The sequence below is a fragment of the Periplaneta americana genome, chromosome 10 (genome assembly GCF_040183065.1).
Source record: "Periplaneta americana isolate PAMFEO1 chromosome 10, P.americana_PAMFEO1_priV1, whole genome shotgun sequence".
In the NCBI taxonomy this organism is placed as follows: domain Eukaryota; kingdom Metazoa; phylum Arthropoda; class Insecta; order Blattodea; family Blattidae; genus Periplaneta; species Periplaneta americana.
This window is the reverse complement of record NC_091126.1, coordinates 33315094-33332546: the sequence shown is the minus strand read 5'-3', so window position 1 is coordinate 33332546 and position 17453 is coordinate 33315094. Positions and strand designations below refer to the sequence as shown.

General features: G+C 36.8%; 2 protein-coding genes across 8 annotated transcripts in view; one reads left to right on the top strand and one right to left on the bottom strand.

The window, feature by feature from the left end:
* The first annotated feature begins 143 nt into the window (after positions 1 to 143).
* LOC138707579 (ankyrin-1-like) lies at positions 144 to 13006 on the top strand. 2 transcript variants are annotated; one of them, XM_069837180.1, is made up of 4 exons: positions 144 to 243; positions 1950 to 2280; positions 6530 to 6718; positions 9414 to 13006. In XM_069837180.1, exons 2-4 carry the CDS (start codon positions 1963 to 1965, stop codon positions 10992 to 10994), a joined length of 2088 nt encoding a protein of 695 aa, XP_069693281.1. In that variant the 5' UTR covers positions 144 to 243; positions 1950 to 1962; the 3' UTR covers positions 10995 to 13006. The 2 variants fall into 2 exon arrangements, with proteins under 2 accessions (XP_069693281.1, XP_069693282.1); XM_069837181.1 differs by having other exon boundaries at positions 195 to 323.
* The window catches only part of LOC138707577 (patched domain-containing protein 3-like), a 175806-nt gene continuing 170544 nt past the window's right edge, over positions 12192 to 17453 (bottom strand). For all 6 annotated transcript variants that reach the window (XM_069837175.1, XM_069837174.1, XM_069837176.1 and 3 more), the window contains 3 exons: positions 16431 to 16697; positions 12753 to 12931; positions 12192 to 12588 (listed from right to left, as the gene is read on the bottom strand). In XM_069837175.1, the coding sequence (XP_069693276.1) occupies positions 12755 to 12931; positions 16431 to 16697 (444 nt within the window). In that variant the 3' untranslated portion in view covers positions 12192 to 12588; positions 12753 to 12754. The remainder of the gene's footprint in view (positions 12589 to 12752; positions 12932 to 16430; positions 16698 to 17453) is intronic.

The window sequence follows — 17453 nt, the reverse complement described above, 5'->3', positions numbered from 1 at the left end:
TTAGAGTGCACCTACTAATAGGCTTACTATATCTATGTGAGTCGATTATTTGCATTATGACGGCTTATATACGTTGCGAAATACTGTAACTGTGTCATAGTTCATGGTAACCTGACCCTGAAACATGATAATCGGGTACAACTGCCATACTCTATATATTGAAGATAATACAAGTCAGTAATGTTTGAGATATCATCAGATCGAGTTTCTACATTCGAAAGTAGAACCTCCACCTTGCTTGAAGTGAGTTGCTAAAATGCCATAGTTTTATCAGTCAGTATTGTAGATGTATTATACAGAATAAATACAGAGTGAACTATAAAGTAAGTTCAATAACATTACTTCTATAAGAAACTTAACAATTATTTCACATTAAATGTTTCTGACGGGACTTTTAACATACTGCGTCATATCGCATCACGATCGAAATTGTGATCAAATCATTTATACATTCTTGTAACTTACTTAGTTATTTATTTTGCATTTTAGAGTTTGGTGTGGTACCAGTTATTATTTGAAAAACTGGACTCGAAGATTCTGGAAAAAGAAATAAAAATAGGAATACAGGAATATTCTGAAGGTGTATACAAATGCTTAGAAAGGAATCTAAATGATTTTGTAGTTAATTTCAGCCATCAGTGGAAACAGATTCATAGAAGTAAACAAAATTTCGTATTAAGTATTCCGATTGATTGAAAAAAAAAAATCTAAATACATTTTTTAAATCGATATATGATGCAATTCTCGCTAGAAAAACAGAAGCTGTATCTACCCCATCCACCTCATCTCTAGGAAGACTCAGGAAGCTATTCCGTGAATGTAGTAGTAGGCCTAAAAGAAGGGAACTTCAACCTCTTGTCTCTGCACAACAAGAACTAAAAAAAAACACGCACGCACGCGCGCAAACACACACACACACACACACACACATATATATATATATATATATATATACTACTTGTAACTCCTATAGAAGTTTTCAAGAAAATTTTCTGTTAGACAATAGGAAAGTTATTAATTTTGCCTGAAACCACTCCTATAAAGGGAGAGTTACTCCCACACAAAGGTAATAGGAACTTGTACACAAACAATTTATGCTATCTGTAACGCCTGCACAAAGTTTCATGAAAGTCTGTTATGTAGGAGAAAAATTATTAATTTTCTCTAAAACCACCCCTCTAAAGGGGTAGTTTCTCTAACACAAACGTAGTGAGAGTTTGTACACAAATAATGTATATGCTCCCTGTAACTTCTGTTTAAGCCACCAGCATGGCTCAGTTGGTTAAGGCGCTTGCCAGTCTGAAGTTACACTCGAAAGCAGGTTCGATCCCCATTTGGGCTGATTACCTGGTTAGGTTTTTTCCGAGGTTTTCCCCAACTGTAAGGTGAATGCCAGGTAGTCTGTGGTGAATCCTCGGCCTCATCTCGCCAAATACCATCTCGCTATCACCAATCTCATCGACGCTAAATAACCTCGTAGTTTTACAGCGTCGTTAAATAACCAACTAAAAATACTTCTGTTTAAATTTTCATGAAAATCTGCTAGGTAAGAGAAAAGTAATTAATTTTATCTAAAACCACCCCTAGAAAGGAGTATTTCCTCTTACACAAACGTAATGAGAGTTCATACACAAAAAAATATATATATACCACCTGTAACTCCTTTGTAAAATTTCATGAAAACCTCTTAGATAGAATATAAGTTATTAATTTTGTCCAGCTAGATTTGCGTCTTGACCCACTGTGCAGTGCCTCGAAAAATGTTGCCTTATGCTCTATTTGTATTTAATTGTCACCAGTAAGTCTTTAAGATTTCTCAAGTTGGCCATTCGCAAGATTCTTCTGAGACACAGTGAATGAATTATCTTCAAGGAGACGATCACCTCTGCCTTCTTAATCCTTTCTTATTGGCCAAAGCATAGTAATTCTCCAATACTATATGATTTTAGGATTGGAATAGAAATGGAGTCAAACATGCAGCTTCTAGGAATCCAGCCGCAGCCGTCCATGTATCCCCAAATACAGGCACAGATCCAGCTCCTTCTTCTACAGTTCCTTCACCATGCTCCATGCCATAAGACAGGAGCAGCGTGCACAGACCAAACGCTAGAAAGTATCTTAGAAGAAGACAGTTGCAATGAATTTGGCAAATTAACACTATCTGAGGGACAGAGACAAGGAACCAAGGATCACAGTGAGAATTACACAGACTCTGATGAGGAAATAGGATGCAGCGGCAGTGCCAGAACTTTCAATTCAAGTGGACAGAACTTATTCAAGGTAAGCAGCGTCAATTCTTTGTCCAGATGTGCTGAAGGCAGATGTTACCGGTACTAATAGTAAATATTAGTGCTGTTAGATATATGATTCATATTAAATGTGTACATCACCTAGGCTAAAACAAAATTTAATTAGAGGTAAAATTAGAACGTAAAAAAATTAAAATGCAGAAATATTTAATTGATGCACAGAAAGTGATAATTTGACTTTCTTTACACAATGGGATGAAGGAAACAGGGGGCAGAAAGTACTGGGTATTTTTAACAGTCCACGGGTTATTGTTTGTACAGTTATGTTTATGTTTGGTAATACCACTCAGGCATAATTACTTCTTATCCATTATTATTATTATTATTATTATTATTATTATTATTATTATTATTATTATTATTATCATCATCATCATTATGACCATCACAATTATGTACATCTCTTCAAAGAATATATTTCCAATTTTTATATTTCCATTTCGTACAATATCTGGTCATGAGACATAATCATATAGCCTACTTTGTCTTTTCGAGATTTACCTTCAAACCTATCTCTTTACTTGCGTCAAGTAAAATTCCCGTGTTTTCCTTAATCATTCGTGGAGTTTCTTCTTCTTCTTCTTCTTCTTCTTCTTCTCCTCCTCATCAACATCATTGTTATTTTTATTATTATTATTATTATTATTATTATTATTATTATTATTATTATTATTATTATTATTATTATTATTATAAGACTCTCTCAAAAACAATGTCAGAAAGCAAGGCAGCAAGTGTCTGTATCCTAATTTTTCTTGTCAGGGAAGGTACACAAGGCTTATTGTGTATTGTATGTATCATGATTCACTGTTTCGTACCATCTATCTATTCAACTTACCCACCACTCAGTTCCGAAACCTCTTCACAAAAATGCCATCTACATGTAAGTCATTGATACTACATACTGCATGATCCTTTGTTGAGCTGAAACTATTGAATGATGTTATATATTATAAAGTTGAAAATAATTATGGCAAAGTGAACCCGAAGGTTCAATGCCAAAAACTGTCCAGTAGTTTGCTTCGAAATATTTGAGGAAAAACCTCAAACCTATAATCTATTCCAACCAGGATTTGAAATGCTAGTTTCGTATTCAGACATGCTGACCACTACTCCTTAGTGGTGGATGACAAGGGTTCTTACTGTGTATTACCAGCCAAGCCAAGTGAATCCAGGTTCTTAACAAGATCGTTATTCTGCCACCTCACTCCTTCTAAATCTTTTCATTTAACCTTCTCCTATTTTATGATTTAGACACCAATGCCTGTAGGAGAGGGAATTGTTTCTTCTGCACCACACTAAACAATGACTGAGCCTCCCCTAGTCTGTGGTCAGCAGATTATAGGGGCCTTCAGGAACACTTACAGAACAACAAATAAACAAAGGATGACCATCCATACCCGAGGAGGGATTCGGACCTTTGGACCATGATGCCTAACGGAAGCATGCCTTAGACCTCGTAGCGACCTGGCCAAGCCAAATATTACATAAAATAATAAAATACAATACTGGTACAAAAATATCCAGCCACAAATTCAAACAACTCAAACATCTTCCTTCCCCTTTCCTCTTCAATGACGATTACAATATGTATTAAGAGCTAGAGTTAAATAATATTAGGTACACTCTATGCATTGCATTTATATCCTATCACTACAATCCTTTATTGGCATTGTGGTGAGTTTCGTACCTAAATTGTTCGTTTGCCAATTGTTCAATTGGAACATAGCACTTCAGTCTCTGTGACCATGAGATACATGTATTGTCTCCTGCAGTTTATAATTTTTACTATATTAATGCTTGCATGGAACCACTCCCATGAAATGCAGTGGTACCTAAAATAAATTACATGCATCTCAAATATCTTCAGGAGGAGAGAGAATCCCTCAGCCAGACCGTTTCGTGAATTCATCACTTTGTACAGCTAAATAAGGAATTTCTTTGAGCTAAATATAGAATTAATTATGTGAGTACGTTTGGAGTTGTCCAGAAACAAATTCTATTACTCCACATTCAATATTTTTGTGGAGAGGGGATAAAGGATGGACACAGGTTAACTTAAGATGGAAACAGGCACCGGCCTTTGAAAAGTAACACACAAAAAAAAAAAAACATATTTTCAGCTTGTATATAGAGTGAACCGTAAGTAATGTCATTAATTTTCGGGATTATTCTTTGAGATATTTAAAACAAAAAAGTTTAATACAATTTTGCTAGTTTTTGCTTCCTTTTCGAGATAGAAATTGTTTTATGTGAAAAATTTCATAGCGTGTTTTGGGAAAGCCATTGATATAATTTCCAATATGTTCAGTCAATTTAAGACAGCAGTGTACTATGACAATAAACTATTCAAATAATTTTAGATTTGCCCTTTAAATGTGCAGAAATTTGATCCGAGCGAATGTAACTTTTCATTCTGCATGGGAATTTTACAATATTGCATTTGTTCAGATCAACTTTCTGCATATTTAAAGGACAAAACTAAAATTCTTTCAATCATGTATTACCACAATACCCTGCTCTCTTTAATCGACAGAGAATATCGGGAATTAAATCAATGGCGTTCCCAAAAACATTATGAAATGTTTCATATAGCCTACAACAATTTTTATCTCGAAAATGGAACAAAAATGAGCAAAATTGTATTAAACTTATTTATTTGAAATATTTAAAGGAATAACCCTCCGAAATTAATTACTTATGGTTCACTCGATATATATATATATATATATATATATATATATATATATATATATATATATGTATAGACGAGGCGCATCCAGAAAGTAAGTTTCCCTATTTTTAAAAAAAAAAGAACACACACTTTCAGGAAAACATTTATTGGCAACAGGTACAGCAATATTTCAGCTATTTTCCAACATAGCCACCATCAGAATTGAGACACTTTTCGTATCGTGGGATCAACTTTTGTATCTCTCTGTCGTAGAACTCTGCCGCCTGTGAATGGAACTAGCGTGTGACAGACATCTTCAGCTCTTCGTCATTGCCAAAACGCTCACCGTAGGACAGGAATTTCTTGAGGTGCAAGAAAACGTGAAAATCGCTGGGAGCAAGATCAAGACTGTAGGGTGGGTGATCAAACAACTCCCAGCCAAATTCCGTCAAAACAGCTGCTGTGCGCCGAGCCGTATGTGGACGAGCATTGTCATGGAGGAGTACAACACCTGCAGTAAGCATTCCATGCCTCTTGTTTTGAATGGCACGTCGCAATTTTCGCAGTGTTTCACAGTAACGGTCAGCATTCACTGTTTCACCTCTTGGAAGGAAGTCAATGAGCAGAATGCCCTTCCTGTCCCAGAACACCGTGCACATCACTTTCCGTACCGACAGCGTCTGTTTGAATTTCGTCCTGACCGGAGATCCACTATGCCGCCAATGCATTGACTGCTGCTTGGTTTCCAGAGTGAAATGCGAAATCCAAGTCTCATCGCCTGTGACGATCCTGTCGAGGAACTCGTCGCCATCATCGTGATACCATTGCAGAAATGTCAGTGCTGCTCCTAAACGTTGCATTTTGTGTTCGGGTGTCAGGTTTTTCGGCACTCACCTGGCACATACTTTTTTGAACAGCAGGTGCTTAGTGACAATCTCATGCAACAAGGATCGCGATATCTGCGGAAAATGACTGCTCAGCTCCGTAATCGTGAAGCGACGGTTCTCCATGATGCACTGCTGCACCAGCTCAACACGATCATCATTGATGAGGGACGGTCACCCACTGTGCTCTTCATCATGGACACTTTGACGATCTTCGGAAAAGTGCCTACACCAGCGACGCACCATCTGCTTACTCATGATGTTCGGCCCATAGACCTGACAGAGCTGCCGATGAATTTCAATTGGCACAATGCTTTGTGCATTAAAGAACTTTATCACCGAACGAACCTCGCAGGCAGCGGGAGAAGGAATAAGAGCTTCCATTTCGGACCACTGCTGCCACGCTACTGGCACCAGGCGGGACCTGTCCAGCTGGCATATGATTGATACGTCATAGATCTGTTACGCATGCGCAATTGATATGGCTAATTACGTTTACTTTCAAGGGGAAAAAATCGGGAAACTTACTTTCTGGATGCGCCTCGTATATATATATATATATATATATATATATACACACACACACACACATACACACATACATACATACCAGTACCTATGTGTGTAGGTCTATGTTTAATTAAGAGGTGTTTTACTTGCAGATTGAAAATTCAACAGAACATACACTGGAGTTAATAGAAGAACTGAAGAACGAGAAGCACAGGATAAGCTATTTAATACAAGAAATCCACAACAGCAAGACAAGGGAAATCAAGTTACTGAGAGACAATATGCATCTATTGAATATGAACAAGAAATTGCAAAATGCACAGAAAACGTATCATTTACAAGTAAGTTCCAGGGCAATTAACAGGCATTTAGTTTAACAAATATAACTTAGAAACGCTAAGTGTGTAGCTTCTAGAACACAGTGAGAAATATCTAGGATTGACTAGAGTGCCCAGTATTGTATAGTTAGTCGAGTATTCATTGAGCTCTGTGGAGTCTGAAAGTACCGTTTTGCTCTGACAGAAGTGCACTAAGTTAAAGAAGCTCTACACAAAAATCAATAAATACGAGGGTTGATCCCTATGCTGTAGTCCTGACCCACTTATAGTTGACAAAAAAATAATCTTACCTCATTTTTCCACATAGTCCCCTAGTAGATTGATGCAATTCTCCCAGTGACACTCTAACATTTCCCGAGCATTCTGGAATAGAGTTTGTCCAACCTCTGCAAACCATTGGTTTACAGACTGCATGACTTCATTATTGGATGAAAATTCCTTCTCATGCAGGTGTTCTTTGAGTTTTGGGAATAACCTGAAGTCACTGGATGCCAGATCTGGTGAATAGGGTGGATGGTCCAGAAATTCATATCCTGCTGTTGGAATTGCAGCCATTGCAACTAAGGACTTGTGACTTTGAGCATTGTCTTGGTGGAAAAGAATCTTTCACCTCAACTTGCCTTGACGTTTCTCCTTGATAGCATCCCGCAATTATTCAATTAAATTTGCACAATAAAGTCCTATTATTGTGGCTCCTTTCTGCAAAAGGTCTGTCAAAATAACACCTTGGGCATCCCAAAAAAAACAAAGAGCAAAACCTTGCCTGCTGATGGCTGCACCTTGAATCTTTTTAGAGTTCAGTGAATCCTTATGTTTCCTTTCCATACTTTGAATTTTGGTTTCAGGGTCATAGTGGTGAACTCATGCCTCATCCATAGTCACATATCGTTGAAGAATTTTTTTTTTTGTCTCTCTTTGTCGTTATTGCATCAGCGTCAACATTCGAGGCACACCTTGCAGTTATTCTTTTCATGCCCAATTCGTTTATCAAAATATTGTGCACACAATGATATGAGAAGTCTGTTTCTTCTCTATATCTCTGATAGTGATTCATCGATCTTGCAGCACTAAATCATGCATTTTATTTATGTTTTCTGCTGTTTTTATAGTTCTTGAAGGGCCACCACCATGTTCATCTTCACATAATGTTCTTCCACATTTAAACATTCGATACCATATTTTTAATCTACCATAAGAAACAGTAGCTTCTTCCAAGTTACCCGTCATATCTCGGTGAATTTGAGGTAGAGACATTCCCTTCTTTTGCAGGCATTTAATCACAGCTCTTTGCTCAACAGGCTACATTTCTCTACAGATGCAGCACCTTCGGCCACTCGAACCTCTGCTAAGAGCCAACACGAACAACTTGGCATGTAGCCATAACACATTTCATTCATTTGTGTGCCACAAAATAGAAATTTTAGTCCAACTAGAAATAGGTCAGGGCGTAGTAACACTGGATTGGAAGTAAGAACTCAGGTGTCCAAGGTATTAGCCAAAGACTTTATTTCTATGCCATATGGGTATCAATTTCAATAGGTTCTCCCTGCAAAATAATACCACTAAAAACATAGTGGCTTTATTTTTGTTATCCTTGAGTTTTCCACTGACAACATTTTTGTAAATATTTTACGCCATTTTTTACTAGCTGTGTAATGACTTTTATTTTTTTTTTTAGAAACAGTTTGAAAGAAATAAATGAATATTAATTAGTTACAGATGAATGTCATTGCCGTGTATTTTCAAATTTTGAGAATCACACAATCTAAACATTATCAAATATTATACAGACTGGATACCAAATTCTGCCTACAAACACCTGGTCATGATAAAGGATATAGCAACGATGAAATTGAAGTTAGGAAGTATCATGCTAATAATAATAATTACGGAGAATTGAAGTAAATCCCGAGCGATCGTGTTGGGTAATTGGCGTAATTGAAGCATGGCATGGTTATTGAAATTGAAGAAACAGATCACCTGAAATATTTACAACATGTGATGTGTAGCTACTTGTAGGCTACTCGATCCTAGGACAAGAAAGAATTATTGTCTTCAGCAGGAGGTATGGCAAACATTCTGGGGAAAATATCAGACAAGACGGGCAGTTCTGCAGAGATAATGTTCAAAATAACCACTTTACATATCTGGATATGCCCTAAACCTGTGTAGAGTACTCTGTGTAAATGAACGAAATATTAATCTGGGAGGTGAGATAATCAACAAGGATATATTTTGGGAAGTTGGAGTCCAAGGATTATACAGCCGCGTTACTAGCAGCCCTGATCACGTATATAACAAATTGGCCATCCCCATATTAAAAACAGAGACATGTGGAAGAGAACAACCACCAGTATTGCCACTGTCGATTGGTTACGACCACTAGATGGAAGTACAGTGCTCCATGCAATTCAAATGGGAGTTATAACGTGATTTATTCTGCAGTCGCTAGATGGCAGCATAGTAAAATTGATCAAAGTTGTTGCCTTCAAAGTCCATAAGGTTGATCAATCTGTTACATGTGATCTGGGCTAGCAGAAGTACAATTTGCGCGGAAAAAAATGAAAGACGACAGAGAGTGAATTTTTATTCCACCTATACTTGTTTTGACTAGTAAATTATGCCCTCATGTTGGAAAGCGGTATTTAGTGTTTATTGTGTGTGTGTGTAAGGTACACAACAATTATTATTTTTACAGGGTGAAAGCTCAGAAGACGAAAATTTCCAGACATTCTTCTCACATGCAGCCATTTCCATGGAAAATAATTTCACCAGAGAAGAACTTTTAAGTAGTAACAATATTAAAGAATTGGTGAAGACTCGCGGACAGACTGCTCTTCACATTGCGTCATCACAAGGTTGGACAAGTGTCGTGCGTCAGTTGTTGGATAATGGGGCGGACATTAACGCACAGGACCAGGCTGGGGAAACGGCTCTGCACAAGGCAGTGAGAGGAGGACACTCACAACTCACTCGACTTCTGTTAAACGAAAATGCAGATGTCAACTCAGCGAATTTTAATAAGTGGACACCGCTTCATTTTGCTGTTGAATTAAGTCGCAGCGAAATTGTACGACTTCTGCTTGAGAATAACAGTAGTGCAGATCCACGACGTGATGATGGCTGCACGCCACTGTATCAATCAGCATCGAAGGATAATAGAGAAATAGCGCGTATTCTTTTGTCTCGTGGAGCAAACTCGAGCGTGCAGTGTAACAATGGCCAAACACCTGTCTATGTGTCTGTAAAGAACAATTACGTGGAAATGACGAGAATACTCCTTGAGAATGGATTTGACCAGAGCAATTTGCCAAAATATTATTGTTTCTTATTGACAGAATCGATTTATCGAAATCGAGAGAATATGGTCAACATTATATTAAACCAAATAAATAATTTAAGCCTTGCATGTAAAAGTGAATATACACCGCTTCACGTTGCCGTGGATTACGGCCATTGCAATTTGACAAGCCTGCTCCTACAAAAAGGATCTGATATCAATGTTAGGCTAAGAGATGGCTGCACATCTTTGGCTTTGGCAGTTAATCATAATGATGTAGAAATGACGAGCCTTCTGCTGTCTTATGGAGCTAATTCTGACATTCCATGTAAGAACGGCGAGAGTCCACTGCATCTAGCTGCTGAAGAAAGTAGAACTAAATTGGTTAGACTTCTGCTTGACTATAGAACAAATGTAAATATTCGACGTAAAGATGGCTGCACGCCATTAGCGACAGCAGCTTATCACAATGACATCACCATTGCCCGACTTCTTCTGGATGGTGGGGCCGATCCTGATATCGCGTGTCACAACGGATCTCTGCCCATCCATGTTGCAGTACGTCAGAACTCTGTGAACATGGCACGTCTGCTGCTCGAAAGTGACTCCAAGTTCGAAATTCAAAGCACAAGTGGTTGTACATTGATGGAGATAGTCGCTTCTCAAGATCTTGTAGAGATGGGGCGTCTTTTACTTTCTCACGGCGCTGATCCCAATCAATTGTGTCAAGATGGCATCACTCCTCTACTTGCTGCTGTTAGTGCAAATAATTTACGTGTGACGCATCTATTCCTTCAAATTGGGGGAGCTGTAAATATGGCAAATGAAAATGGATGTACACCGCTACACTCAGCCACTACATTAGATATGGTTCGACTTCTCCTGGACCAAGGAGCGGATATCTCAATCACCTGCTTCAACAAGACGGCGCTTGATTTTGCTGAAGAAAGAAGATACAAAGATATATCAGGTTACTTACGAAGTTTCAATAAGCAGTAAGTTTCGCGTCCAATATAAATAGTGTATATTCACATAACTGGAATTAACAAAACCAAAATAAATCTTGGATTGTGATTATGTAGTATTGTTTCTGAACGTATCCCATGTTGTTTTCTGCATACAAATCGTTCACATTAAAGAAATTACTATTATTGTTTCAGTTTTGTTATCTGCCACCGATATGTGCTTGTGTTTCTCTCGCTGCATACCAATAGCAATACCTCCACTTCTAATGAAAAAGACTGTTGGATAGAGAACACAATTTGCCACACCGACAACATCACACTTTGCTAGCCAATTTCAAAATTTATCTTCTAGCCATTTTTCTCAAAAAGAGCAATTCTTCTGAAAAAATAAACCACTGCCACATGTTCCCCCACCATAATGAGGATTCAGGTGATGGTGAAAGGGAGGGCTTATGTTGTCGCCTCAAAAAGTCCAGGAGGAATTAAATGGAAGGGGTAATGTTAGATTGGCGGTAAAATCCAGTGAGAATAATGGCGTAGGTTCGGTATCATCTACGACTGCTTAATTGTGTGGAAGTAAATGAATCAGCATATGTGAACTGAATTTTTCCGATTCTCGAGTAATTCACCTGGACCTCTTGGCAAAGTGGATTATGCAATCGTGTGATTTGAATGATGATATATGTGTTCGCGATGTGTCAAGTGAAGTTCAGGGAGAGGAGAAATCTCGAGGAAGGAGAGAAATGGGAGAACATTCTCTAATCAACATGGAATGGCTACACTTATACATAAGAACTTACAGGGAAATATTTTACGATTATGGAATGTGGTCTAAGAGCCAACTTCTAAAGACATATCTTGTAAAATGGTTTCGAAAATTATTTATGAAATAATCAATTTGCATATGAAAAGAAAGTGGGAGGATAAGTGCTACAGTTAAGTCTTGAGACTGGGGCATTAGAGATATTAAAGAATGTTCTCTAGTCTAGTCTAGATGGATTGGAGCAGGTTTCCTCGGAGGTATAATTCTGTCAGTTTTTCGTTGTTACCAATGCATGAGGAAATGATTAGCCTTTTTCACAGTAACAATCACTTCTGGTACATAGAAAAGGCATCATATCTGACCAGTTACTTGAACTTAATACACACAAAGTTTTAAAATCACATGTGAATAAATAATTATATGTTCATAAAAGAAGTGTAGGAACTTATATTCAATTCAAATAATAAATGACTATAAAATCATATTTTATTTTGTATCAATTAGTAATATATAAATATAACAAATATTAGAATATATATCTATAATACATAATATTGTCAATCCACTCATACATTAAGTATCACAGTGCAGTTTTAACAACATATAAAAATATATGTAGTAGCATAGTCTGTGCATCAAAGTTGAAAGAATACGATAGCACAGGTTTTAATGGAAGACATTCTCTTGAGGACACAACATCCACAGTGGAAGCTGTATGTTAAAAAATGCAAGGCGTAATGTGTCCTCCTTGTGCTGGTACTAATGAGTATCTTTTTCTTTATGCTGTATCAGTCCCAAAAGATTCATTTCCAGTTAGTTAAGAGTATAACGAGATGGGCAGTCATCACAATTAACTTCTCCATTGCTGAAAATGAACGCAAATATTATTTTTACTCGGCTGACTATCAAGTGTATTGAGCATATCTGCTAGAAAACTTTGCAGCACATAGATCTAAATAATAATAAAAAATATCTGTGTAAATTCAACAGCTGAATGAATTAGCGAAGGGCCATGATTTACAGACTTACCATCAACTAACTTCTGCTTTTCTTGGCTCCACATCACAGAGACTGTATACCTGAAGTGCTTGAGATTGCGATTTAGTAGTTGTTGAAATATTATATGGTTTTGGCCCAATAAGACTAAGAACTACAGGCAGGAATACAGCTCCGTGGAATATTCCAAATAACACAATTAGAAGGAAGATCTGTAGAACAGAAATGTAATACGTGAAATTCACAAAAGAATTATATGATCTAATATATTATGTTCTGATATAATATTTCCTTTTGCATAATTTCAAACAAATGTGTACTTTTGTTACACACATACTGGGTGTTCATTTCCAAGTGTGTCATGACGTCACTGTTGGTGAGTCAGCGATTTGAAGCGAGTTTCAGCTTTTATGTCAGAGAAATTGCCTATTAATCAAGGCGTTCAATCTGAACTTAGGAACGTGTACGGTATAACTTGAACGTCGTAGCAACAGATGGCGGTCTGTACGGTCTGTGTGCTACCATAACCTCTTTCGAACTGTGTTTTGCGCGGGCAAGTCGTACTCAGGGTATTTGTTATCATCGGTTGCGTACGGCAACATTCCACAATACAAATCAAATGCTCCGTGTCCATGTTGACCGTCGAAGTTAATGTCAGCAAATACTGTACATAAGTAATCGTCTTAACCCTCTCCCCATATCCCGACAGTAAGAAAAAAACTCACCTCAGTACGTGTTTCCAAACAGTTCACATTCCTGCCACTACAGGCGTTACCGTACGTATCGGTAAGTACTCTTCAGAATGAAAGCCATACTTGGTAGGCAACTTCTCTTGCATATAGGGAAGATTGAATTCTCTAGGCTCATCGGCTAGCCACATGACGACATACAGTGAGCCATGACACACTTTGGACTGAACACCCAGTATAATAACATGATAATACTATTTGCATCTCTTACAATCTTCCCAAACACTACGTTAGTTAAGAAACATGCTAAATCATCCTAGTATAAGATTTATTTAAGTTCATGTACTCTTTTAAAGAGTTATGAATAAAATTTAAAAATATAAAAAATGGCAGTAATACGATAGCTTAAAAACTGCCCCCTCAATTCTGCCGCCCTAGGCAGCTGCCTAGTTTGCCTAGGCCTAAATACACCATCGGCAAGTCTATCGTGCTATAAAGAAAGGAGTGTGTTATATGGCAGTAAACATTTTTAATAGCCCCCCTATCCATATAAAAACTGAAACTCAAAACATAAAATTATTTAGGGCCTAATTAAAGAAGTACCTAATTTCTCATGCCTTCTATTATGTAGGTGAAGTCATGACATTCAATAACACTTCATGAAATTGATACTAAAACTTTGTGTTGTACTAGTAGACTATATTGTAAATCTCGTCTGTATATATTTCATCTAGACTGTGACTATAAATGAAGACTTTATAATAGTATTAATTTTTTTGACTTGTTCCATATTCTAGCTGTAAAGCAATGTATGAATGCCATGGAATGTTAATAAATACAATACAATACAATACGCCCCTGAATCGACGGTGGCGATCCTGGTGGTTGTTCTCTTTCACATGTTACCACTTTTAACATGGGGATGGCCAATCTGTTATATGTATGATCTGGGCCTCTAGATAGCACTTCTGAAATTTGTTACAGATGACATAGTTTCTGCAAGGAATGACTCTAAAATCCCTGCCAACAAATGGTGGACTGAGATATTTCTTTAATAGAAAGCTAAGAATGCAAAGTATCAAACCATTCTGAATATTGCGTGCCGGTACCAGTACTATAGTTTTTCTCTCAGGAACTAGTTCTCCTGTAGCATTAATGTTTTCATTCAATGAAGTATGGAAAAAAATATACAATGTCCTTGATTATCCTGAACGTCATGCTGTTGACGACTAAATTTCACCCAGAGCTGCCTAGCATTTCATAATTTCTTTAAATAAAATACAAGCATACCGATACTTAAAAAAGAAAATATCCGAAAATACAACATATGAATTGACTACGTAGGGTAATATGAACATAGTATGTGGGTTGGTGTTAATTAGTATTTTTGTACAAAATTAAAATTAATAAGGCATGTATGTATAGTGATTTTAGAAGTTGTAGAGAAGTTTTGTTGCTTGTCGTTAAAAAAGTTGTATAGAGCTGTTTTGCCACTATAATGTTACGATGCAAATAATTTATGTTAGTGTCATGCATGAGGTTTCTCACTTTGACAAAAATCTGGTCAATTTAAACTTGCAATAGGAAAAAGTTTAAAGCTAGTATGCACAAACAGGTAAGAGCTATCTATATTGAAGTGCATAATTTCTCACATGAACTGTGATGTCATAAAATTCGCTTGGATGTGGAATTTTCACGCAAGCATATGTTGTGTAAGGATGCATATGATGTTTTACATTCTCAGAAACAAGGGAATCTCTTCCAGAAGGTAGTATGGTACATTTTTTTGAATCCCCTGAAGAATATCATGACGTTAAAAATGGCGTTGCAAATCAGGATAAATTTGAAAAATTTCGAACAATATTTTCGATATGTGTAACAACTGTAAATACAAAGTACTTCAGAAAGTGCACATAACATGAATATGGACAATAACTTTGGGAGCTCGGTTACATTGGTGAGGACTGCTTTCAGAAACGTAGCCTTCCAATATAAGTGATCCTGTACTGTAACATTTCTTTTATGAGAGCAAGAATGACATTTTTATCACAACTTCTGGGGATGATCGTCCCATTTTGTACAAAGTTGGAACGTGGATCAATAAAAATTGTGCATGAATGGAGATTTGATAGGATTCAAAAACAGGAAATGGCATCGAAGTTCCTGTAGAAAAAGCACTGTCTGACATACAGGATCTGCAAAAACGGATTTTTTTCCATGAAGCAAATGAGCTTTACCTTGACATCCGCAGGTTGATGATTCAGATTACCATGAACCCAACTAGTTTAGGAATTAGGAGAAATCTATTGTTATTGATAATGCCACCAGACACAGTGGAATGATAAATAAGGTTCCTGTCACAAACTCCAATTTAGAACTTACTTATAAATGGCTTTTAGAGAACCCGGAGGTTCATTGCCGACCTCACATAAGCCCGCCATCGGTCCCTATCCTGAATAAGATTAATCCAGTCCCTACCATCATATCCCACCTCCCTCAAATCCATTTTAATATTATCCTCCCAAAATTATAAATCTTTTTTTTAACATTTCATAGCATGTTTTGGCAAAGCTATTCATTCAATTCCCAACATGCTCAGTCAATTTAAGTGAGTAGTGTGTTATGATAAATGATTGAAAGAATTTTAGTTTCGTCCTTTAAATGTGCTGAAATTTGATCTGAACAAATGTAACATTGTAAAATTCCCTTGCAGAACGAAAAGTTACATTTGTTCGGATAAAATTTCTGCATATTAAGGGAACGAAACTAAAATTCTTTCAATCATTTGTTATCATAATACACTGCTGTCTTAAATTGATTGAGAATATTGGGAATTAAATCAATGGCTTGTTTAAAAAGCGCAATGAAATGTTTCATATAAAACAAATTTTATCTCGAAAAGTATGCAAAAACGAGCAAAATTGTAATAAACTTTTTGCTTGAAATACCTCAAAGAATAACCCCCTGACATTATTTACCGTTCATTCTGTATATGTAGGTCTCCCTTATGTGAAATCATTACCTTGAAAAACGCTGTAAATATGTATGATTCAGAGATTGAAAGCATAGTGACTGCGATCAGTGTTGAAAATCCACCACTAAAAATAGCTGGTCCTATGTCTGTCATAGTTTCCAGTATTCTGGTTGATTTAGAACCAGATCTAGAGAGGAAAGCATGGCAAATGTGGGCAGCATAGTCGACACACAGTCCAGTTGCCAACTGAAGTCCAATGCACGTAGTTGTGTCGATTGTCATGCCCCAGTAGTATAAAAATCCACCAACACATATCTATAAAAATAAATAATACAGCAGTGTAAGCATAATTCAGTTCAGTTTTTCACTCCAAACAAATTAGTTGCTAAACAACATAATATTTCTATGAATTGTACTTTGCTTACATCACAGTTTAGTATATACAGTTATGCTGGGTAACTTTCGGTGCTGGACCCCGGACTCATTTCACCTGCATTATCACCTTCATATCATTCAGATGCTAAATAACCTAGATGTTGATACAGCGTCGTAAAATAACCCATTAAAAAAAAAGTATATACAGTTGCGAAGCTCAATACTTACTAAATATGCTAACATAGACAGTTGAAATATGCATCCATAGATAGTTGCTACCCACCAGGATCGCTACTATCGCCTCATCACAGAGACTTTCCCTAGCAGACGATAAAATGTATTGTACTATTGATATCGTGTTCTTTTGAAAAATTAACACCTTCCTTCCACCATTGAAATACGAAATACATAAGGTTTATATATTATTTTCACAAAGTATATATTATATTTTATAAACTCACCTTCCTGGATCTTTCGGAAGAAGGATAACTCTGACCTCTTTTTCTTAGAAATTTATAGTGCTACAAACGTCTTCTTGTCCCATATTATTATTCAAATTATTGTATTTTAGCCATTTACAGTTATTACAACCGATAACGAACATTTCACAGTTTATACAACTTTTCACAACAATGCGAAATACGGCACAGTCAGTGCCTTTTCGATCTAGACCAGGCCATAATATATGTTCGGGTT